The sequence below is a fragment of the Amblyomma americanum genome, chromosome 3 (genome assembly GCF_052857255.1).
Source record: "Amblyomma americanum isolate KBUSLIRL-KWMA chromosome 3, ASM5285725v1, whole genome shotgun sequence".
NCBI lineage: Eukaryota > Metazoa > Arthropoda > Arachnida > Ixodida > Ixodidae > Amblyomma > Amblyomma americanum.
In genome coordinates, this window is record NC_135499.1 from 160526620 (window position 1) to 160550604 (window position 23985).

Consider the following 23985-nt stretch of genomic DNA (forward strand, 5'->3'; position numbering starts at 1 on the left):
ACCACCGTCTATGCGAGTTCCTTAGAGAGAAGAGAACTTTCTCCTCCGCACGAATGCCGGGAAGACGAGGTTCGTTATTTGGCTTTGCTAGTGTTTACCTTAACACATTGATTCTACCTAGGAATGGGTACCTGCTCCGCGAGACTGTTGTCTGCGCGCAGGTGAATATATTAAGTCGATAGCGGTTAAGTCCCCGCTGCCCAGAAAATCCGGTGTCGGTGTTGTCAGCGTCGCCGTTGAGCGCGAAAAATCACGAAAATGACTCTGGCAGGTGGTGCTCGGAGAGCAACCTAGGAGGCAGGTGGGCCATCTAGGTCACGTGACCTTGCTGTGTCATCCCAATTAGCATGCCCACCGGATAGTGAGAAAACTGTCCACCGTGGCATGTGGAAGTTAAATTAATGATTGGCTGCTCGGGAAGGGCAGGCTGGGCCGCAAAAAGCCTGTCATCGCAGGGCAGAGGCGCATCGCTTAACCGCTGCACCACTTCTCCGGGAGGGATATGAGGATTGTCAGGGATCTATGAATGTGTTGTAGACAATGACAGTCTGAATTTGTGGGAAATTACCCATTAAGCTATCACGTAAAACACGTAAGGCGGAGCTTATAATTTTTTTTATTAAGGAGCTTTTCACTTATTTAATCAATGTAACGGAATAGTTGGACACGTATGGCAACCCTCATAGCTTTTATTCAAGGTTTGCCGCGAGAAAAGTCGTATTATGGCATTCATCCACATTTCGCGCTCAACCATAGACAAGCCAAATATGAAACATCATCGTTCCGGCACTTACGCGCCTCTCCGTGGAGGGTGAAGTGCACCGTCGCCAGCTTTCCCTTTGGGTGATATTGAGAAATCATATGCCTGGAATAGCTTGTTTGTGATTACTTGTTTTGCAGTGCACGTCTTCTAAATGCTGCTGCTGGTGATAATAAAGTAGTTATTTTGTCTCACAGGGCCGTTAAGACATACGAACGGTTCGATACCCAACACGACGGGAGGTGAAACGCCTTGTTTTCATATTATGATGGAAGCATCGCATTACTCGCAGACGTCTGCTTTGCCACACCTGCGAGAAAAATACACAGCGCATGTACACATATGATTAGTTTTGCAGACTGTCCGGAATTATAACTTCGTAAGCAATACTAATGTGACAGTGCGAAAATGGCAGTCAGTCTGTAGCCTCTGAGATGGAAACCTCTTCTTCCACAAGCACCACCGACTAGCCACCTCCTCAACGCACGCATTACCTCCTAATCAGGGGCCTGCTGACACCACCTGCACCCATCTTCACTTTCAAGAGCGTACATCAACCGCCCACCCGCCTAACTCTGCTACCCAGAAGCTCCATCTACCACTACACTCCTAAAGGGGTCCGTCATCGAAAAGGCTATGTTGCAGCGGAGTGATATAGCGGCGGTGAAATAAAACTCAAAGATGCAGTATGAACGCCAGCTGCCCTTCTGAAGCACCACTCTCCAGACACCCTCTACCCAATCCCATTAGGCAGGGGTGGGGGTAGATACCCTTTACCCACCGTCATTCTCGACTCAACTTGGCCCCATACGTTACAGCCACCGACCACCTACGGCTATCTTCACCATTCAGAATAATTGCCGCGTGTGAGAAGCCCCAGCTTAGAGCAAAGGTATCGAACTTGTTGTAGAGGGTGAGTGTACTTTCTTTTGCTGAATGGTCACAAGAGATCGTCCCAATTTTTTTCTTAACCATTTCCCTGTACTGCTCACATATTTCAATCAATCGATCATTCAATCAATCAATCGTTTTATTTTCATCACTACCGTCTGCTAATAGTACACGAAACAGAACTACGGACTTCGTCAGCCTGATCTGCCGGCAAAGATGAAAGCAGACCGCAGATAATGAAAGCACAATATACAAGATATTATTCGCTTCCTTTTTTTCAGGCGCAGGATGCCATGGCGCTAATTATAGCCACTCAAGTGGGCGTGGTCTACAATGACTCACTCTTCGGTATGCAAATTCGATCGCATGCGATGCTTTGCTTGAAAAAAAAAAGAGTCGTGAATTCTTGATGTTTGAAGGCTTCTACTTTACTTGCCTATCGTTCAATTCCAGAGTGCCGCATGTTTGCTAAGGATGGCTCAGACCGCATAGCAAGGTTCTGCCAAGCTGTCATCGACGACATAGACAAGGTGAAACGAAACAGAAGCGTCGGGACATTTAGCGAGCTTTGTAAATACCTGATGCTTTGTTGTTTCTTACCTTTAGCTACTGTCGCACGTGCCATTTTTCAGAGCTCTCGCTCATTTGTCAACCTCTCCTCCGCTCTCGTGAAGTCCGACGAGCTGGGAATTCTCGAGGCGCTTCGCAGCAAAGGGTTGGTAGTGTATGTTCTCTTGAGCGGGGTAGGTTTGGGGGTTGATCTTCAATTTCCAGGACATATATAGCCGTGGCATCTAGAAGTGGAGAGACTGCAGGTTCAACTTCTTGCAGGACCAGCATTGAAGGTTTTCTTGGCATCCCTGCGTCCTAGATAATTACGAGCCCATTTTTACGGACTATTTGTAGTAGCTCAGGTGAAGCACTGTCTGCACGCTTTCCATGTGCATGACCCTCCAAAACAAAGTTATTTTATTTATTTATTTATTCTATCCTCAGGGCCAAAGGCATTACAGAGGAGAGTGGGCGAAAGAGGATAAACAACAATGAAATAGAATACAGTGAAAATAGGTATTACAGAATAAATTTCCTCCAGAATAAAACAAATAACAACATCAATAAAACGTAAATAGTATAGAAACAATGTATACAATACAGTGGAAGCAGATATAACACACAATCAGCTTTCTTCAGAATAAACTATTAGCTACAGCGTCGTGAAAGATTTTATTTTCAGGAATGGCTGCAATATCGGGGGGAAGGCGGTTCCATTCCACAGATGTGCGGGGAAGATATGACTGAAAAGAAGACTTGGTGTGGCATGTTGGGATGCCAACCTTGTGGCGGTGACCGATGCGACGTGAAATGTATTCGGGGGGTGACATTAAATAGTTGTGAAGCGCAACGTGATGGTATAGCTGGTGAAATAGTGTTAGGCGACCAATTTTGCGGCGAGATTGTAACGGTGGGAGTGAGACGTTAGATTTCATAGCTTTGATGCTTGCCGTACGGTTGAAATTTGAAAGAATGAAGCGAACGGAATTATTTTGGACTAATTTCAAGGAATATGTGAGGTTTTCATGCGTAGGGTACCATAGATAACAGAGGAAAAGGCACCCAAGCTCGGCCTATTGCTCCGCATGTGCAATATGGCGCCATAAAGAAAGGTACCGCATTCTGAACGCCGCTTAGCTCACCTCCTAGCGCCAGCCTCCGCGGTGGCTCAATGGTTATGGTGCTCGGCTGCTCACCAGAAAGACGCGGGTGCCATCTCATGGTTGAATTTCAGTGGAGCCGATATGCTAAAGGCCTGTGTACTGTGCGATGGCAGTGCACGTTATAGAACCCCAGCCGATGCATATTATCCGGAGATCTCCACTACAGTATCCCTCAAAGCCTGCACCGCTTTGGGGCGTTAAACTACATAAAACCAAGAACGCAAACGTCACCTCTCAGTTACCCAACCTCTAGTATGTGCGAAGTACCACTTTCTGCAGCTAACCGGTGGGCTTTGTTCTGCTTTACAAAGACATAATGCACAAGATAGATATTGAGCCTAATGCTGGGTATAGAGGGCAGCGTAAGAGCCGCGGAAAAGTCAGCTTATACTACCAGAACTTACATTTGCTCACTGCGTGAAAACAATAGATTTCGGGGGAAAGCTAGCACCGTGGCAAGTGAAAAGACGCCGCCGCTTCTGGCACGAGTATGGTGCTTCGAAATAAGAACATTCAACTTGATGTTTGCCACTAGCTGGAGTAACTTTTGTAAGATACTAGCAGTATTGCTTCATGCGTCCATGTGCGTTCTTTTCGTTAATTTCGACCATTCTTTGCCCGTATTTGAAGCCACTGGTACGTCTTCCTGGTGCTGGCCAGCTTCCTGTTCCTGTTCCTGCTCTACACCGGCTCGTTCATTCTGGGAATGTTCCACTACAACGAAGACATTCCACCCACCAAGAGAACTGATGCCTCCAACTACGCCGGAACAGCCATGCTTGTGTGAGTTTTGGTAAAACGATATAATGCAACGACCGACAGTCCTCCTCATATGACTGCCAGAAATGCGTAGTCGATCTATAAAGGCAATTCAATCATCAGCTGATTCAGACAGTCACATGGCAAGCTTTAATCGTGGGTTGTATCTCAAGGCATGGCGGACACATGAGGCTTTTTTGACTGTACGAAAATTCAAGTCCTAAGACGCTTCGGAACATTTTAGTGAGAGGCTTGATCCGCCTACGTTAAGCAGCACTGTTTGTATTACAATACACCTTGTCATTGGCTCGGGTATACAAGCTACTGCACCGTTTTCGTCATCGTCTTGAGGAAACATTACGTTTCGCATTTTCTTTCCCAGCAGTTCATTAGTCAATGCTCGAGTGTTTGAGTGGTGAACAGCTCGAAAAACACTGATGCAGGTCGAGCACGCGACGGGCACTGATGTGCCTGTGTTTTTCGCTGTTCACCGCACAAGCTGCTGGCCTCACTAGACCACGCACTACGAGCGCTGATATCTCTTTTTCGCGCCTTTTCCCCACGCAGATGAGTGCACTAACCAAGTAGCCCAGCTCGCAATTCTTACTGAGGTCAGCAGCTTCTTTCCCCCGAAAAGTTTACCTGCATCTCTCTCCAGAGATTTCTGATGTTGGAAAATGCTAAATTCACTGACCCATGCACTCACCGCAACCTACGCACGTGCTTATCCCAGAGCCATCGTCATGTCCTTCCCGGTGTGCGCCGCACTGATGCTGGTCACCAACACCATCATGTTGTTGTCGCTGAGCATCACCAACTTCGGCTGTCGGCCGTACGAGAACATCGTCTTAAACTGGCCCGGAAGAACCGTCGACGTCATGGTGCTGGACGACGTGAGCCTCTCCATACTTCTTTTTTTCCTCCCTAGTCAAGTGAAGCGCTCCTGGAACCGCCTTATAAATGCATTGCCACCGAGGCCTCTTAGAAGCGCGTGTAATCTAAACCAACTTTAGTCGCCTTAATCCCTTTATTCTTCTTCCTCTCCTTCCAAGATCACCTGGATAACGTAGATAACCTATCATCCTACGCGTCCATATGTAAGACGGGCTCGTTAAATGCAGACACGTATGCAGTGTACGCTCTAAGCGATATTTCTTCCTATAGAAAGTAACGACCTCTGTTCGCCTTCACAGACACCTTTGGGTGCAAGTTTCATGGACTAATTATTCAACCCTCGGCAAGATGAACAGAAAGGCGAATGACACCATTTTCAGCCCCTTTATTCAGTTTAGTTTATTTAGTTTATTACGCAATTACCTCTTCAATGCTTCGTATGTAGCTCCCGTATTCGGATGGCGCACTTCCCGTTATCATTTGTCTTACGGCAGCATGTGGCCCAATGTGAGTGGTCTTTGTCGTGCTGGTTTTGTGAAAAGTAATGAGTTGATACTTTGGCGTCCGTCCTTTCTTTTGTGTTCCTCCTTGTCTTCGTTGTTTTTGCGCTGCAGATTCCGTCATTTAGATGCACAGATATTGTGACATATATGAAAGATTGGTTTAATGTTCCTTCATAGAGGGTGTTAGTAAAGTTCGAGACGCTTACATAACAAATAAAGGTGATGGTCGATGAACATGAAACACTTGCGAGTTCACTGTCCACTTAAAAGAGAGAGCAAATTATACAAACCGATATATTTGGTAGATTGTTGTTGCTTGTGCTGTAGCTCATGAATGGGATTAAGGACAAATTTGTAACGGCTGTCTTCTGGATAGCGTGCATAGGTAATAACCGAAAAGGCAGCGGTCCCAATCCCGCTGCTGGCACGGAGTATCTTTTTCTTGTTCCAGCCTTTGCTCTCTTGGGACACACGATTGCGTTCCTACTTTGCTCCCTTCGAATCAATAGTTGTGCACTGGAATGTATGATTTCTTTTGGTCTAATAGTTAAGCCCCTCCATATTTAGTAACAAAAGGAGTAATTAGATGTGTTTAGTCAGTGCGTCCCCGATCTGACCAACCCCTTACGCCCGTTTTCGTGCAATATAACGTAAAATTCTATACAATGTACGATTGCAAAAAACATAGGTGTTCTCTTTCTTCATCTAGGTTAGTTTTGGACGCTGGCTATACTTGAGGTCGGCTGCAGCAGTCCAGATGCAAAAGTGTGAAGGAATTGTGGGGGCTGAAGCTTACCACGGAGTCTTAGAAAAAAAATGTTAGGAAGCTCGATCAAGAATAGATTTCTGCAGAAAACAAAACTAACCCTGCTAAACTTGCTTTACGGCAAAGTGGCGGCTGTAGACCACTTTAGTGCTTTCAACTTGATACGCGCAAGTGGAACACGCATTATGCCATGCGCAGACAATAAGCTGTCTGGGCGAAATGCACTAAAGGAAACTCTGCTTCTACTGCCCAGTTAAGATATATAGCTGCGGCGAGAAGTGTAGATTTTAAAAGCGTTATAGATGTATAGTACCCGTGCCCATCTGTCCGATATTAGCTCGCTGTCACGTGTACAACTGAATCATCTGACCCAAGATTAACAGTCATTGCATCCCTCACCCTTCTTTTTGCCCACGCAAGCAGCAAGTACACACTGCTGCTCAGACCCACCCGCAAAACACTGGATGCACAGCAATCGTTTTGGACCATGAATGGAAGTAGACATTTTAATCTACGACATAAATGCCACCCTACGGCGATCACGACAACACACTTTACTGTGGAGGAGACAGTCCCTCGTAAAACTGTCAACAAGCGAGGCACCAGGCATTTGCAGTCTAATCAGTAAGGGTTTTCTGGCGGGCCAGTTGGTGCTTCTCGTTAACGATTAAATTGCGAAATAGAACGACCACAGAGACAGGAAACACATACACACACAGACTGAAATCTGTGTGTGCACGTGGTGTTTCCTGTCTCTGTCCCCGTTCTGTCGCGCAATTTATTCATGAGCGAGTCTAATCAGTGCTTAGCGTACTTTGACGCTCTAAATTTTAAGCCCTATTATAAGTACGAAAAACACATAATTGATAATTAAAATGAATAATTGAAAGATTGTGAAAATATTTTCACTTGGCACGAATGTTTGTTCTTGCAAGTAAGGATAGCAAGGTAGCTTCGCGCAGGAGCATACCTATCTGATCGTCTTTTTTTATCATGAGGCTCTAAGTTGTTCACGTGCTTGAGGAATGATAAAAACTTTAGCGCAGAAAGCAAAACAAGGCTTCAAGCACTGTCTGTCTAGCCTACCGTTCAATTTTCGAGCTGGGCACTATGGTCTCTGAAGACAGTGAACAGCTAAAACTGAGCATCAGTTGAGGACCGAAGCTGCTCCTGATTTTATACACGTCTGTGTTTCCGTGCTTTGAAATAAATTCATCACAGTGCCCAAATGTTTAAACATGAATGGTCGCTGCGTATAGCAAAAGGAACCACGCTGTTACATCAGCGACGAATATTTACGCAGGCTTTCGACTTGTTCTGGCCGAGGCAATCGAGAGGTCGCTGGTTTGGCAGGTTCCTTGCTGGTACCACGTTGCAGTGAGTCACCCGACGTTCTGTTTCTATGCCACTTCTTAGTTTCATAGAAACCTACGCCTTCCCCCAAATTTTTAAGAATTGATATAGAGAGAAGGAAATAGTCCACGGACCCTGCTGCTGTTCTAACCTACAAATAGAAGTCCGTATTCAGTTTTTGATATCCTTGTTAATATGCGTGTGTTAAGAATGCGGGGAAGTGATATCAGAAGGGAGAAAGATCCGTTTAGGGTTGGTGGAAAACTTGTCCCTCGACCATTTGGTATCAGTCTTGCTACCGGTACGTGCCGCCATCGCCCAGTGAGCAAGGCGCTGTGCGGCATTGCACACGTCCCCGGTTTCGACATCAGCGCCGACAGCACGTTTATGAATTAAGAAGCAGATTCTAAGCGAGATATGGGAAAGATTAAAAGTCTTTTGGTCAAGGCTAGTCAGTGAGCCTTCACTGAGGTGTTTTGCATAGCCTGGCTTACGCTTTGGAACGCAATAATGCTGAACTCGATCATTTTAACTCTCACATATTTTCACTCTGCGTAAAACGTGTGCATTTAAGTAAAAGAAATATATTCATGCTCAGGAAACCTCTGTTGGCTCTCCCTTGCTGTGGTCGCAGGAAATGTCGGGACGGCAGGGTGTTCGACGTTATAGGAGCGGACTACAAGCTCGCAGTGGACGGATACGACGAATTCATGGTGAGTTCGCGAGCTGAACTTGACTCGAGTTTATCGCGCAGTCTGGCGCCGGCAATACGTTTTGGTTTTATAGAAACGCTGCTTTGCTTGCTCTGTGAACTCCGAATCAACTCCATCTTATGAAGCATGCTGGAAAGCTTTGGACCGCATAAATATTGTGGGAGAAATCGCTGAAAATTTGAAATGGCAGCCAGGGCGGCATCCGTTACTGATAATCCTATCAATAAGCTGTACGAGCAAGCCAAACATCCCAAGAAAATGCACGTTTGTTTGTGTGCGTGCGGCATGATTGTACCTTCATGCGCATGGCCAACTTGTTCATTTTTGTGTTTTCTGGCCAGGACAACCTCCACCACCTGATGATCTCTATAACTATCGATCCCCGCCTGATATTCCCGGTACGTAACGAGATCCTTTCTATAAAGGCAGCTGAAACGACTCATGATGACACTGTTTGCTAAAAGAGAAGCAACATTTATAACGAAGGACGTATATAATTCGCCTCTTCGATTAGTTTTCGAAAACAGGAGCTTCATGATAGTAGTAATAGAAAACGCTGGCGAACTTCTAACACTGATCGTTATCAATGATAGGTCAACGAAATACTACTTTGAATGGATGTGGGAGAAGAAAAAATTCCTCCTTGGAGCATTCGGTAATTAAACGAGAACACCTTCAACACAAGTCCGTCTGGTTGGGTTTGAAATAAAAGTTAAGAAATTCCTACACCAGTCACTAATTTATTCTCAGCCGAAAGTTTTGGGACCAACTCGGTCCTTTCTTCAGGGTTGACCGAGAGGCGAGCAAGCAGCAACTGGGATCGGCCTTGGCTTTCCCTTTCTTTCCATGTGGCAAATGTCATTAACATAAGTGGAGGGTAGCGTTCCCAGAGCGCTGTTTGCCGTCGTCTTTGTGAGCCGAATGTGCCATGAAACAGCGTGATGCCTCTTTAACGAATTACATTGCACGGGCAACGCGCTCAGTCCTTCGAAGGTGATTTTGAGGTCGGAGCGCTCGCAGGGCTCAGCGAGGGGGTTCCCTTCTGAGTTCATTAAACGGACGTCATTTTTGTGTCCCACATTTTCTGCTAAGCATTTTCTGTCTCGCCAATGTATGAAGCAGGGCAGCATGGTGGGCCCGTTGGTATGGCATGTTAAAGAAGAAATGTACCAGCCAAAAAAGATAAACACACAAGGAGAGAACAACACAGGACAACGGCTGGACTCACGCGTTGGCACGATTACTCAGAGGTTGACATAAAAGGAAAGAGCCCACGACTCTTTGTTCGTCTGTGTGTACACAGATGGCTGTGTGTTCGTCTTTTTTATGGCTGGTATATTTATTCTTTATCATGCCAATGTATGAGGCTGGCACTGGGAGCGTAGAATTTTGTAGATAACGCCCGACTGTTTTTCATTGGAGAACCGGTCTCAGGACCGTGGTAGAAAGCGGACTGTTCGTTGAAATGTGTGTGTGAGCCCATTTGTGAGCACCATTGTGAGCACCTCTGTGAGCACCATTGTGAGCGCCATTGTGAGCCCATTGTGAGCCCATTGTTATCCCACTGTGAGTACCTCACTTGCGCCACTCACGTATGAAAGCACAATGCTAGTGTGTTTCGTTGCTCCCGTGATGACCGGCCACTCTGTCCTCCGGGCCTGACGGCGGGAAGACTGTTGATCAAAGCCACATGTGTAGACAGTTTTTGCAGTTATGCGAACACCGTGTATTCTTTCTTTTTTCTCTTTGTTTCCGAGGAGGAGATGGATTTGGCTCTTATCAGAAGAGAGGGGACGACAGATGTCTCATGATTAATAGAATAGAGTGATTGAATGAAAATTTAAGTATCAGTCCGTATGATCCGGCTTCCTATAGACGCCGAACTTCAGGTCTCCTCCTTGTCTTTTTGAAAGGACGTCAGTGAATGGCTAGGCGTTGCCCTTCTGTCATTCCATTGTGAATTGGATAGGGGACTCGACCCTGTTCAGATGTGCGAGAAACTTGCCCACATCTGATATTTTAAACATCGGAGAATCGGGCCACCCAAAAATCACGTCCTTTTAATGAACTCAGAAAACAATAATCTTGGCGAGCACTGCGAGCTCTCCGACCACAAGATCGCCTTCGAGGAAGTGAGGGTGTTGACCGTGGAACGTAATCCATTCATGGGGCGTTACGTTGAATCTTGGAACATTCGACTCGCAAAGGTGACGGTAAACGGGATTCTGGAAACGCTGCCCTCATCATATTTAAATGGCCTTCGCCACATGATAACAAAAGGAAGGCTAAGTCCGCTCCTTGCTTCTGGTTGCTCGCCTCTAGGTCAACCCTGAAGAAGTGACCTAGTTGGTCCCTAAACGTTGGGCTGCATATAAATAAGTGTTTAGCGTGAATATTTCTGAACATTTAGTTTTGGTTATTCGACTCCCTTAAACGCAGTGTTCTCTTATGGGAGCTAGACCAGTTATCTTTTCGTGCCGTTTTAGTATAACAACGATCATGAAGCGTGGCTGAACTTAAACTTCTTCCGTAGTATCACTCGGAGCTTTCAAATTAACTGGCTGCTTTTTTTTATTTCATGAGCTTATGTGCTATTCGTTTATATGCAGTAAAATAAAACTGTCAGGTTTGCGGACGATTCCGGAGTGCTTCAGTTAGCTTGCTGTTTCCTTTTTTCTGTTTTAAGGGCAGCCTCTTCCAAGCTTCAGTTTCAGTCTTTGTTAATCTTAACCGGCCTTTAGTGACTGGAATAACGCTAAGGCTATTCGCAGCTTGGTTTTGGTTTTGCATTTGATTGCAACGGGCATGCCGCTTCGAGAGCGTAATTCCTAGAGAAAAGCGCACGTTATAATTAAGCAATCTCGTGAAGAGTTTTGCAGCCGGTTGCAGTATATTATCACCTGCAATGAATGAGTCGTCGAAGGATGATTGTATATAAATATGTGTAAACCACAGAGAGATGGTTTGCTTTTGGTGGGCAATTTGAGGCACGCTTGCTCTTGCAGAAGAGGGCCACCAAAAACGGTTTTTTTTTATCGCAATGCCCTTTTGGCTTTCAGGCCGCTCCTCCGCCAGCTATCGCCAATTACTACGACAGCATGAAGCTGGCGCTATGGGACAAGGTTGGCGATGTAAGTATTAGTACCTGCTCACAGCCACTGAATCACTGCCAAGAGGAATTTAGGTGTCTTAAGCATGAGTTCTGTTCATATCAAATGAGATGATTCAGTGACTTGTAACCAGAAATCAAACAGAACAATCCTGGTTGGAATATGTTGTGGCTGATACGAGACTTTTGTGGAGTGTTTCCAAGGCTCATGCAAACTGCTAAAACTACAGCTCTGTATAAGAAAGGCGATAAACTTTGTATTTCGAATTACAGACCAACTTCAGTGCTGCCAATTTTTTCTAAGGGATTGGAAAAAGTCATTCACACTCGAATAGCATGCTTTTGTGACGCACACAAAGTTATAACACATTCACAGTTTGGTTTTATTAAACATAAGTCAACTGAGACCGCATTACTCAGCCTGAAAGAGTATATCTTGCAATGTTTCGAAGACAAGAAACTTGCTCTATGTGTTTTCATAGATTTTTCGCAGGCCTTTCACTACATCAGTCATAACCGACTCTTGGCAAAACTGTTTGACTACGGTCTCAAGGGTCCTGTTCATGCACTTCTTGCGACTTATCTTGAGCACCGCTTTCAGTTTACCAGTATTAATTGCTTTCGATCCTCGGTAAAAAAAGTAACCGCTGGCGTACCTCAAGGCAGCATTCTCGGGCCTCTCCATTTTAATTTATACATTAATGATATTGTTAATGAATGCCCTAGTGTGAAATGTGTTATGTATGCAGATGATGCCTCACTTATTTTCTCGTCAGTCACATGTGAAGAAGGCATAAACCAAGCAAACAGAACATTGAGGACACTGCACGAATGGTCACTTGCAAATCAGTTGAAAACTAATGCAACTAAGACAAAAGTTGTTATCTTCAGACCAAAAAAGAAATGCATTACGACACCATGCGATCTTATGCTCGGTTTGGCAGAGATTGAGGTTGTAATAAGTATTGGGATATTGGGGGTAAATTTTAATTGTCAGCTCAGTTGGGACAATCATGTTGACGCTGTCATTAGTCAACTTTCTCGTGTCACGGGTATCATCAACAGGCATCGTCACATACTTCCATACAAAGTTTAGCTTCTCCTGTATAACTTTCTATTTATGTCCCGCTTGTACTATGCTCACCTATTTTGGGGAACAACTACAGTTGCAAATAAAAATAAAACATATATTCTACAGAAGAAGGTTCTGCGTGCAGTACTTAACGTAGGTCATGAAGTAGATGCATGCGATCTATTCGACCAACTCAGTGCTGCAAAATATTTGAAATGTACCATGTTAGGCTGGCTGAAAGATACAAAAAGGAAATAATACAAAATTTATATCACATGAGCGACATGGTGCACCTTTCGCTAAAAGTACAAACTTACTCACGCAGACATAGCGAATTGTGGCACGTTCCAACATGCCGCACAATATATGGTATGCATAGCCTAGCAAACACGTTACCCCGTCTTCTAAATAAGTTTCATGCTGCAAATGTTGACGTGTCCCGAGTATGCCGAAAATATATACGGAGAGTATGTGCTACATTTTAGATTGTAACATGCATATTTCACTGCTTCTTTCGAATTCTTTTCGTGAAATGGCGTTCTTGAAGTAACCTCAGACGCGCTTTGTTTGCGATATTTTCTGTCTGTTCTTTTGTTTGTTATTATTGCTGTTTCATCCCTTATCTTGATTACATATGTTGCTCTTCATGTTGCCTGCAACCCTGTGTGTAGGGGCCGAGGGGCACTTCAAGCCACATCTTACAGGCTTTTTTCCCTCGACCCTCTTCATGTGTACATGGGAAATAAAGAACTTAACTGAATTTAATTGAATATAGAAGAACACAACTCAAATAACCGTCCTAGGTAAATGCGTATTGCAATCCAGGGCTGTTGGGGTGTAAGTCAGTCTTTTTGTTCATTAATATGTCTGCTTTCATCTTGTTTCTTCGGGAGGGTTCATGATGGTCATAGTAATAACAAGCTTATTTTTGATGCGTCCAGATGGTCGAAGGCTACATAAAATCCCTGGCACGCGGCGCCATGTACATCCGCTCTAATTTATCAAAGGTAAGGACACTAACCATTGTCTCCTCTGGGCAACGGCGTCCGGCCGATCCCACAAATCCCTCGCACGTCACAGAAAGCGTTGCTCGCGAGTGCCTTGTTCTAGACCGTGAACTACAAAGAGCAACCAGGTCTCCTCGGATACACTGTAAAATAATAAAGCTCCGTCTGTGTGATAAGTTTTTCTCTGGAAGAGAAAACGCCCTAAAAAAGCTCGTGTTTAACAGCAAAACGACGGAAATTAGCGTCGAAATTGACAGCAATGTGCGCTCTTCGTCGCTTAGAGTGTTGGAAAGGTCTCAGTGTTTGGCAATTTATGCATCGAGAGCACATAACAATGCATGATTTATGACAGTGTCTTCGCCTGTACAGTATATTGTCACACCTGAGTTCCTTATGCCACAGTTATTACTTCGATCGAACATTGGTGCCGTTTGTAGGTGCATCATGCATGCATAGGTGGTGTGCTGCGATGATTACAGGTTATCTCGCAGTCATGTTTCTATTACTTTTGATAAAGTAATCCTTGAATCATAGGGATGCTTTAGAGTGGCCCTAAACTATACCTGTGCGCTTTCTTTTGCAGTTTAACCCGGAGTGCCTACCCGCCTACGATGGCTACGAGCGAGCGATCGGCTACGTATGCGACGGAATCATTCGCAACGTCGTATGTTTTTCTTTTTCGGGCACAGTTTTCGTTTTCTGTGTTAGCCCTAATGGGGCGCTGGTAGGCCTAACTGACCAGAATAAATAAGATTTTATTTAGTTGGCCTTACAAAATGCCAGGATTCCTTAGGAGCAACTTCTCCAAATGCCGTGCTGGTTTGGGCTTCTGAATGTATACCTGTAAATGGCGCCAACAACACCCCTTGGATCTTGAAATAGGACGTGATGTGAAAAGATGTATCTGCGTACCTTTTTTTGTTTACAGAAAAAAAAACTCGGAGAAGATGATTTCGTTTTATAAACTATAGAAAATCTACCAGACAAAATTTTTTTCGAAATACTTCATACTTCGGTGCATTGGCCTTTGTTGCTATTGTCGGACCACCACCAGGTGTCTCGCTTGCCATGATCCTTAGATTGTTCTGCACCGTTTGAAGCCCCCAAAACAGACTATTCATGTAGTCGAGGGTTCGACGGCATACCGTCTGGTCAGGAATCATGGCTTGATGAGGTTCACTGGTCACTGACCAAGGTCAACAAAAAATGACGTTTCGGGAGCGCTACGGCTCCCTTGTTCACAATGAGCAACCAGCTGGACGTCCAAAATGACGCTTCGGGAGCGCTACGGCTCCCTTGTTCACAATGAGCAACCAGCTGGACGTCCAGCTGGTTGCTCATTGTGAACAAGGGAGCCGTAGCGCTCCCGAAACGTCATTTTTTGTTGACCATGGTCAGTGACCAGTGAACCTCATCAGACTATTCATTGTTTCAGCGGTGCTGTGCACTCTGTCACAACTTCGCTTTGAGGACGCTTGTGCAATGTGCGTTTCCACTCCTCCACCACGCCTCCTAGCAGTGAGCATTACAGGGCAGCGCTTTCTGTCCTTCAGTGATGCAACTACGGGAAAGCCTCCGCAAGCACACTATGACTCGTCTTGAAGTCCGAAATGCGCTGTCTGCCCCTAAGCCGTCCCAAGCTAATCCTTACGCCTTGCTACTTCGCACATCGGGACACGTGCCCTCCTGCCGTTAGCACTGGTCTAGGCTTGCCGCGCGTCGTTCCTCTTCGAGGCGTCCTATTTCGGAACACGAGAGCTAAGCTTTGCCGACGCAAAGAGCAGCTGTCCATTTCATTGTAAGAAATTACAAAACTAATGAATTACTTTTGCTGCTAAATTGCTGCTGCAAAGGAATTTATTATGTACTAAATTAGGAGACGGGAATATGTGGTTCATTACATTGCAGATGTTCGCGAAAATTAATTAATATTCTGTAATCTGATTAAAGTTCGTAAAAGCCTTCCCTGTCTGCCATGACTGACTACTTGCAAAACCTGTATGCACAGTATATAGCTCTATGCGGCACGGGAGTGAACGGTCACACCATGCTTCTGCTTGGAAATTTTTCAAACGATATGAGTGGAAGAATCTGGCTGATAGAGCATGATAAGTGTCGAGCAAAGTACGGCTACGTCCCCACTTTGCGTGCTGTCCGCAGCGTGCGTGGAGTATTCCTGGGCGCTTAAGAAAAAGCCCTATTTACCTACCATAACAACCAGAGCTTTTAAACAACGGCTTGCGCATTTCCGTACATACAAATGTAGTGTGGCGAAGGGAAGCAGTCTTCCGCCTAGCCCTAACATTCCGCAGATGCAGCGTCTTCGTTCGCTGATGGAATACTGATTGCATACGGTGACGTTTCGTATGTTTTCGTTTTGTTATTGGTCGAGATATCTGCTTCGTGTTCTCGAAAAACATCGGGAGGCCCGCTTGGGAACTACGGCGTCCTTCTCGAGATTCGATAAATTGCGCTGTGACCTGACAACGGCATCTTAGACAAGCCACTCGTCGACAGGAAAGATATCGCTGTTTTTTTTTTCATTTTTATGTTAACGAACATGCATCGAATCGAATGCGAAGACCCCCGTTTTACTGACGCGATATGGCATGCTTCCACGATCTGTAGATATATAATCTGTACATGATGGTTCCAGCAAACCGTCTTAATATTGTGTTTGTGTGGGCATCTATTGTGTTGTCGCCTTCCTGAATAATGCGCCTCTACTATTCTTTGCGCAGAACTCATTTTGGACGTCCCTGGCGTTCTGCCTGTATATGTTCACCTTTCTTGGGACTCTGTCTCATTTCGTTTCCAAGTATTTCCTTCGAATGGAGAACTACACCTACGACGGCTCCGAAGTCGAGTCTCTAACAAGCACGTGAGTGTTTCATTTTTCTCCGGCACCGCAAGTTCATTGGCCAGCTTCCTAGCATCTTACTAGCTTAACTGTCGTGCAGAGAGCTGGTTTTAGTTCGCATCCGCCCTTGCGAGACGCGGCAAAGTCGGAGTTTGCAGAAGCACCAAACATGAAGATCATCAGGCTATAAATTTCATTCCAAAGGAGCGCTGCAACTGATGTAGTCGAAACATCGGCATTAGTGGGAATCTGGAGGACTGAAACACAAACTTTAAATCTTACCCTGATGAGCCGAGCCTTGCAGAATTTTGGGTTTTCTTCTTTTCCTTCGTGTTCGTAAAGATCGTAGCATTATCATATGCTCACTACTTGAGGCATCTCACGTTCTGGTACATGTAATTGTTTACGTTCATTAACGCCAAAACAATATAGTTGGCGTTCTTCAGAAAAGCCTTCGGCATCCGTTTGTGTCACAATATCCCCATTGGCAGAGTACGTCGTGACGTAGTCGTGACGTCAATTGGACTAGCACTTCCGGTTAAAAAGAAAAAGCTCGTGAAGTGGTACCAAAGCGCTGTCGTTTGGGTCGCGAGCCAGGCGAGCTACCTTTACACAACTGAGGAGCGTTTGTTCAGTGCGATAGCTTGGAGGCTTTCTGAGACCACTTCAAACCGCAGAGCAGGTAAAAAGAACTTAGTTATAGTCACCAATTGCTCACCAATTACTGTCAGCAGTTGAACAAGGCCCATTTGCATTGAACAACCGGAAGTGGCATGTGTGACATAGCATACTAATGTATGGTACCATTAAATATAGGTGGGAGCAAATGAGATACGCATTGACATTGTAGACGTGATACAGGGCAAGAGACATGACGGTGACTAAATAACACGAGCGCTCGTGTTGTGCGGTCACACGCTTTCTCAGACTGAGCTGTTTTCTGGCGGTATACGCGAGTACCCCATGTTAGAAAGCCTGTTTCAACTTCCCCGCTGCGTTTGCCCTATTTTCAACATCCTCGAGTTTGGAAGCCCGTGATACTGTTGCCCTGCTTCTAATGGCTGGCATCAATTGACCCGATGCGTTTTGTCCGCGGAGTATGCCCCATTTGCAAAATGCTACAGTTCGCAAGCCCCCACACGATTGCGTAAGTAATAAATAGGGAAAGGGGAGAGGGCAGGAGGTATGGCCTTTCCTATTTTAACAGTTCATATCAGTGACTTTTTTCGTCCACAAAAAGTTTTCGCATAATTTTTGTTAAAAAAAAATTTCTGCTTGCGTTTAACTGTTTCGCGCCTTCGTTCCCGTTCACTAGTCATCCTCTTCTGCAGGTGTTTGTGTCCTCTCTGCGCCAAAATACAATGAGCCCCACGTAGGGGTAGTCTTCCTCCGTCTCCTATGTCCTGCCGCTCAGGCTATATGTTCAGCAGGTGGCTTTGTGTTAAGCATGGCGCTCGTCCTGTGCTCCTTTTTTTGTATCATTCCGCACTGTGTAATTCCAACAAAGAGCACTAGGACCGCCGTGGGCGCTCCCCCGCAAAGAAAGACACACAAAAACTTACTAGTCAATTAACACAATGTCCCCCTGCAGGAGCAATACACGCTGCGTAGAACCAGCAGCGCTGTTTCCATTAAAGTGCGATTTACATACCTTTTTTTAGTCGCCTCGAAATAAAGCTATCACGTGTCCAGCTTCTGACTCACATCTCTGCTCCAGTGCGCACGCAAAGCCTCATCGGGAAGAGCACTCATGAAGAAGGCTGACTTTTTTTTCTGAGATGCGTCTTAGGATGTGATAGTAGCACCGTTTTCACTTGGTAGCTTTTTTTATTGAGCGAGTTATGGTAAGGTCAGTAAAAGCTACCTTACACAAACGGTAGCTAAGTGCAAAGCCCTATCGGAAAACAGAACTGAAAATTTTCTATTGTAACAACAGGCTTTCGTCTCGACCAATTCTTGTAGTAACAACAACATTTCTGTAGTATTGGGCAGTCTTCTGTTGTAACGACGGATTAAGTTCGGTCGCGACAACATACCACTTCGCAATAGTACCGAAAAATCTCTCTGTACCGGTAGCACAAAATCTTTTGTTTGGTTGTGGGACCAGCTCAGTCATCTTTTTCGACTCGGACATATCAGTCAGCTGTTGCTCAAGACTGTAAGTTTTGCATGACGCTCTCTTTCTAAAGCGAACAGTTCGAAAGTTAGCTATTTAGTCTGTATTAATTACTAAAGTTTGGAGAAAGTAAATATACTGCAGGCTAGGCCAGGCGACTCGTCACAGATTTTAGTTGGTTTTAAAGTGCTAGGACACGTTTTTAAAAGCTTGGTTCAATTTAGCTGAGACACTTGGTATACACGCACAGCTTTCTGAGGTTGCAGTGCTTTTAACACGGTTAATCTGGTACGGCACTTTTGGAAAAGAATTTTTCGTAAGGAGCTTTTGCAACGCTTATCCCCAAATCCTGGCAATTACACAGCAATAGCGTCCATCGGAATGAAATGTGAACAAGGCGAGCATTTTATACACATGTACGAACTTGCCATCTAGCAACATGCCATCGAGCGTTCTCCCCGCAACAGGTCTGAATTCGATGTCCATGCCGAGAAGACGGTGGAGGCCCCTACTGAAGGCGAGCCAACCGAAGGTGGCGAAAAGACCGAGTGCGAGTTTAGCGTCGGCGCCGACGGTTTGAAAAGAACGACATCGTGAGTTTTCTATTTCTTTGTTTTATTTATCGGATACCTGCATCGCTTTACAGCATTACACCAATGGAGGGGGAGGAGGGGGCTGTATAAAGCGGGAACAAAAAGTCAGTACAGAGTGCATATATGAAAGCACCTACTTGCACAAAAGATACAAGGCAGTCAAAGCGTGGAAAAAAAGTATCACTCTTAATCACTTCGGGCGACAAACTGTTCCATTTGCGGACCGTCCGTTTAAAAAGTACTGAAGAAACTGGTTACTGTGAAAATAATATTCTTGAATTTTTTATCGTCATTTCTTCATTGTAACACATGCGAAGGATGTGTCATTAATTTTCGCTGTCTGTGCCGGTATGTGAGTAATAGGCACTATGGAAAAGTTTAAAGCGAATGTTTTCGCGGCGGAATTTCAATTCACTCCACCGAAGAGTACGTTTGCTGCTGGTCATGCTTAACTTTTTATCGTAGATTCCAGTGAGAAAATGCACTGCCCTGTTTTGCAGTTTCTCAAGTTTGTTGATATGTTTTGCATGGTAGAGGTCCTATAATGCGCAGTCATATTCGAGGACTGAGTGGTCGTGTGTAAAATATAACGACTGCTTGAGATTACCTTCCAGGCGACTGAAACTGCAGCCCTTAATAAACGTGACTTTATTCACGACATAACTTCTATATACTATTGCAAATATGAGCTAAGGAATATATCCAAATATTCTATTTGCTGCCGGTCCTCAGTGTATTGCTCTAATGTATACTGTGTTTTTATGTGGCCGATAATTTCTTTTTCCAGTAAACCAGACATGCATACGCTATTTTTTTTATTGAGTGACATTTTCCACTTTGTACACCATCTTGCTAATGCAGGTCAATCTGCATGACGTCGAGATTGTTTACATTTGTTGTAACTCTATACAGAAAGCAGTAATCAGCAAACATCGGAAATGATTAACATATACCTGACGTGATGTGATTAATATATAATAAAAAGTGAACCCAACATTCTCTGACAATCTTAACTTCCAAAGAACACTTGTTCTTTAGTGAAGCCCTTGAAGATCATCCGGCAAATTTGTTCAATCAAGATATCAGACGAGGGCATATAACACGTTAGACGCTAGTTCCTCTTTGCACTATCGCTGGCCACCATAGATGTAACAACAGTTCCGTTTCTTGCCTTCCACTCCACATTAGCGGTGGTTCTCTCATAAATATTGCGCAATTAAGCACTGCCATCAAGGCTGATCGTGCGTGGTTATGAAGATTTTTTTTTCATGGCGGGGTGTGGGGGGCGGGCGGTGGGATGGTGCGGGAAAAAATGACTAGATGAGCTTTTCTCGAAGATAAAGGGGGAACAAAGACGAATTGGGCTTTTGTTTTTTCGTGTGCTAAGGTACTCTTTTCTAAAAGGTATACATCCAAGGTTTTCTATTACAGGGACGAGCCAGATGCGGAAGGCAGAAAAATTGAAAAGGGGCCCAAATGGAGGTAAGGGAGGCAGCTTGCTGTGTAGCTAAGTTGCGTAGACGTAGAAATTTTTGTGCCTTAACCGCTCTGTTTACCGTTCTTTATAGGCGAGGAAGACGGTAAGGAATTCCCCAGAACAGCGCGACGCCCGCCTTGCTGTGACGTGTTTTAACGAAGCATGCAGTCAAAGGAGATTTACTGAAAGGAGAGACAAGTCTTTGAAATTTCTTACTTGATAGCGTAATCTTTATATCCTGTACAGCTTTGCATGTACCCCTACCCATGTCCTTTTTCTCTTTCTTTCCTCCTCTCTGTCTTCTCCCAGTCACATTTTCCCATTTTTTCCCCACTAGACGCAACACAGGTGCTTCGTGCCTCGGTTGCAGATGCCACGGCTAGCAAAATATTTTCCTTCCGTTTCGTATTTCAATTTCTCTTAACCCTTGGGCAGACATGGGTGCCACGGAAAGTTCTAGCACAAAGCCCACATGTGTCTAGAAGTACCTCCGGTCCTAGGAAAAAAATTGTTTTTTGTTACTTTGTATATATGCGCACGTAGAACACATTCGCATACGCGTCCCTAAAATATGCTTGTGCTTCCTTTTCTTGCCTTGCGAAATGTCAAGGAGGAGCCAAGTTGGGTAAGGTCACAACAACATGTGTACGATAGTTATTGCTATCGATATATTTAACCCTGATTTATCTTCTTTTCATTTCTTTTGTGTGTCCTCAGACCGATACCGCAACCTTCGAAGCTTCAGAGGATGGAGCTCGGAGAGTGAGTGCGATGGCAGTCGCCATTTTTCTGCCTTTCAATTGTGCGTTTCACTCTTTCATGAACACCAGTCTCAGTTAACGCGAAGGTTCCGCTCCTTAAGAATGGCAGTTTTACAACTGTAGCGTTTTGGGACTCGCTTTAACCTGCACAGAGGCTTATAATCGCAGTCTGTAGTATGTAGATGAAATCTGGGCTGTGAAGAATGTACTTCTCAATGAACTCTTTTTGCAGTGCGAAGTTAGCGTGTGCGCAATGCGGTATAATTTTGTTTTTCACTCTGAAGTATGTACATCTTTACGGGCAAATTTTGGCCTGTTTATCAAAGTAGTTATTTTGTTTGGGTAAATCTGACGCGATCAGTGCCCTTTATTGTCATTCAAGAATCAATACTCAAAGGGCAGCGGTGTGTGGTTTCTGGTGTAGTTTATCTACTATCCCTTGAACTGAACGCTGTGCAGTATAATATTCTACCCAAAAAGTTATGTTAGAGAAAGTGATGCAGATGATGATACAGATGTGTGCTTCCCGATATTAAAAGTTTTCTTTTTTTCATTACAGCATTCAAGATGATCCGCGTCAAGGGGTACTGATCCAATTCTCGCTCTTGCCAGCTCTTTGATGTCTCCAATCGTGTTTGTACTGCATGATGAAACTCTTAGCATTTTAGGGACTCATAAGACGGGTCTTTTTGTGCTGTTTTGTTTTAGTACTGCTTTTTCATTTGATGTTTCGGCTTGACCTTTCTATTATGCGGAACATCTCTTTCTTTATTCGCAAAAAAGGTAAAATTAATGCATCAGAATCATGGGAATAGCAACAAAATAGGGCCGAACACACTAAAGACTTCTGCTCCTAACACACACACTAAAGTCCTTACGAGCATTTAGAAACGATGATCATTTAAATTTGCTTGCCTAATGTTTGGGCCTATTACAGCTTAGAGTTCATGATTTGCACTATAATGACCATATCCGCCAAATTCGAAAATCCCCATGTGTTGTGCGATATGTCAGGGCACTTCACTTTACCCTTAAAAATAGACATAGTCAAGAGCCCCTCTTCACAGCGTCCCTCATAACCAACTTGCAACATCGCACTTAAAGCGCAACATATCACACTATGCGACGCATAAACGCTTGGGCTGCGCCTGCACAAGATAACCTGAAGGAACTTTGTATCCTGAGAAAATGTACATATTAACTAGACTTCACTACCTCATGGTAAGCGCTGGAGTCCTGTGCTCGGAAAATTACACCCATCTATGTTATTCTACCGATCATGCTCGTTTTTCGTTTTGTTTGTAAGACGCTTAACTCTGTGCTTCCGTCTTCGTCTTCTCACAGGTGATGACGGTATCATTCATGACCATCTCGTCAACTAGGAGCTTCCGGCCTAAGTGAAGAATACAGACCGGCGTTTGCTTTGCCTCAAGCCAGCGACAATTCAGGGACCGCATCCTGCTATTCAACTTCTTACATTTTTTAAAGATATTTAGTTCTTGCAGTATGGCAGTGAAAGCTTTGAGTGTTTCTATTTGCGATTAAAAGCGTATTTAAATATACATAGTCCTGTATTAGTAACTAATTTCCTTCTCTATTGTGTTACTGTACTTGAGGAAGGCATTTCGACACTAGTCACGCTTGTTTGTTCTTTTCAAGTGTTGTTTGCTTTCTATAATTCGCTGTTCATTTTAAAGTAGTTCTGAGCAACTAGCACTGCGTAATCGAAAATTTAGATTCACTGCCTGGTACATATGTTGTGGAGTGGTGGGTTTTCTTGGAAGAGTAAAATTCTGATTTCTCACTCCTATACTTGCTTGGGTGATTTTTTGACCTTCTTGATATACACGAGAGGTCCAGAAAATTAAGTCTATAAATGGCGTGGAATGTTCATTGCAAAGTGATAATGCTGTTCCCATGGTTTTTCGTTACCAAAAAAGATTGATCCCGACGGTTTTTTTGCCTGCGGCACACACACATAGACACACTAAAAAATAAAGAACAGCCGCTGTTATTTACGTGGAGATTGGGTTTTTTTCATCCAATTTCCAAATGCTTGTTCTTGTTAATGATGTTCGCCGTCTGCGGCCGTAGTTAAGTCATAGAGTTGACTTCCAAGAATATCTTTTCACAAACCGATCACAATAATTAATTAAATACCTTTTTTCTGAAAACATTTGCCTCCACTTTTCCTCACTTCTTTTTTCATCTTGCAGACACGTAACTGAATTCACAGCGCAATCCATTGCGGCCCACTTCAGCGTGTATTGAAAACTAACTGCAGCTCATCAGAACTCAGACGCAGGGCTCATAATCCGCCTATGCACCCGGCTTCGAACTGCTACTAATAGGAGCAAGCTCTTGATTTCTGATTTTTGCTCTGAGGGTAGTTGCGAAAGGGCCATGTGTTTCTTAAGGAACAGCAAAGCGCTGCGCGTTAATTTACACCACCCAATGGAATAAACAAAAGTCACCTCTTGTGAGAGCAAACAAGGCCGTGCTTTGTGACGAGCCGCCTTGAACACCGTCCGTTATTTGCAGCCGACGTGTTTAAACAGAACTTCCTTGGCCGCTCACCGAGATCGTCGCCACTATTCCCGAACCGGGATGCCATTTATCAGGTCAGCCACTGTAAT

The 23985-nt window shown here is 44.5% G+C and overlaps 1 protein-coding gene across 1 annotated transcript; it reads left to right on the plus strand.

The window, feature by feature from the left end:
- Positions 1 to 1937: 1937 nt before the first annotated feature.
- LOC144124202 (uncharacterized) lies at positions 1938 to 20597 on the plus strand. Its single transcript, XM_077656851.1, has 14 exons — positions 1938 to 1999; positions 2105 to 2181; positions 2284 to 2366; positions 3997 to 4149; positions 4859 to 5018; positions 7592 to 7665; positions 8276 to 8354; positions 8696 to 8752; positions 11414 to 11485; positions 13477 to 13542; positions 14126 to 14206; positions 16284 to 16423; positions 18986 to 19111; positions 20543 to 20597. The coding sequence occupies exons 1-14, from the start codon at positions 1945 to 1947 to the stop codon at positions 20595 to 20597; spliced, it is 1278 nt and encodes a 425-aa protein (XP_077512977.1). The 5' UTR covers positions 1938 to 1944.
- The last annotated feature ends 3388 nt before the right edge of the window (positions 20598 to 23985 follow it).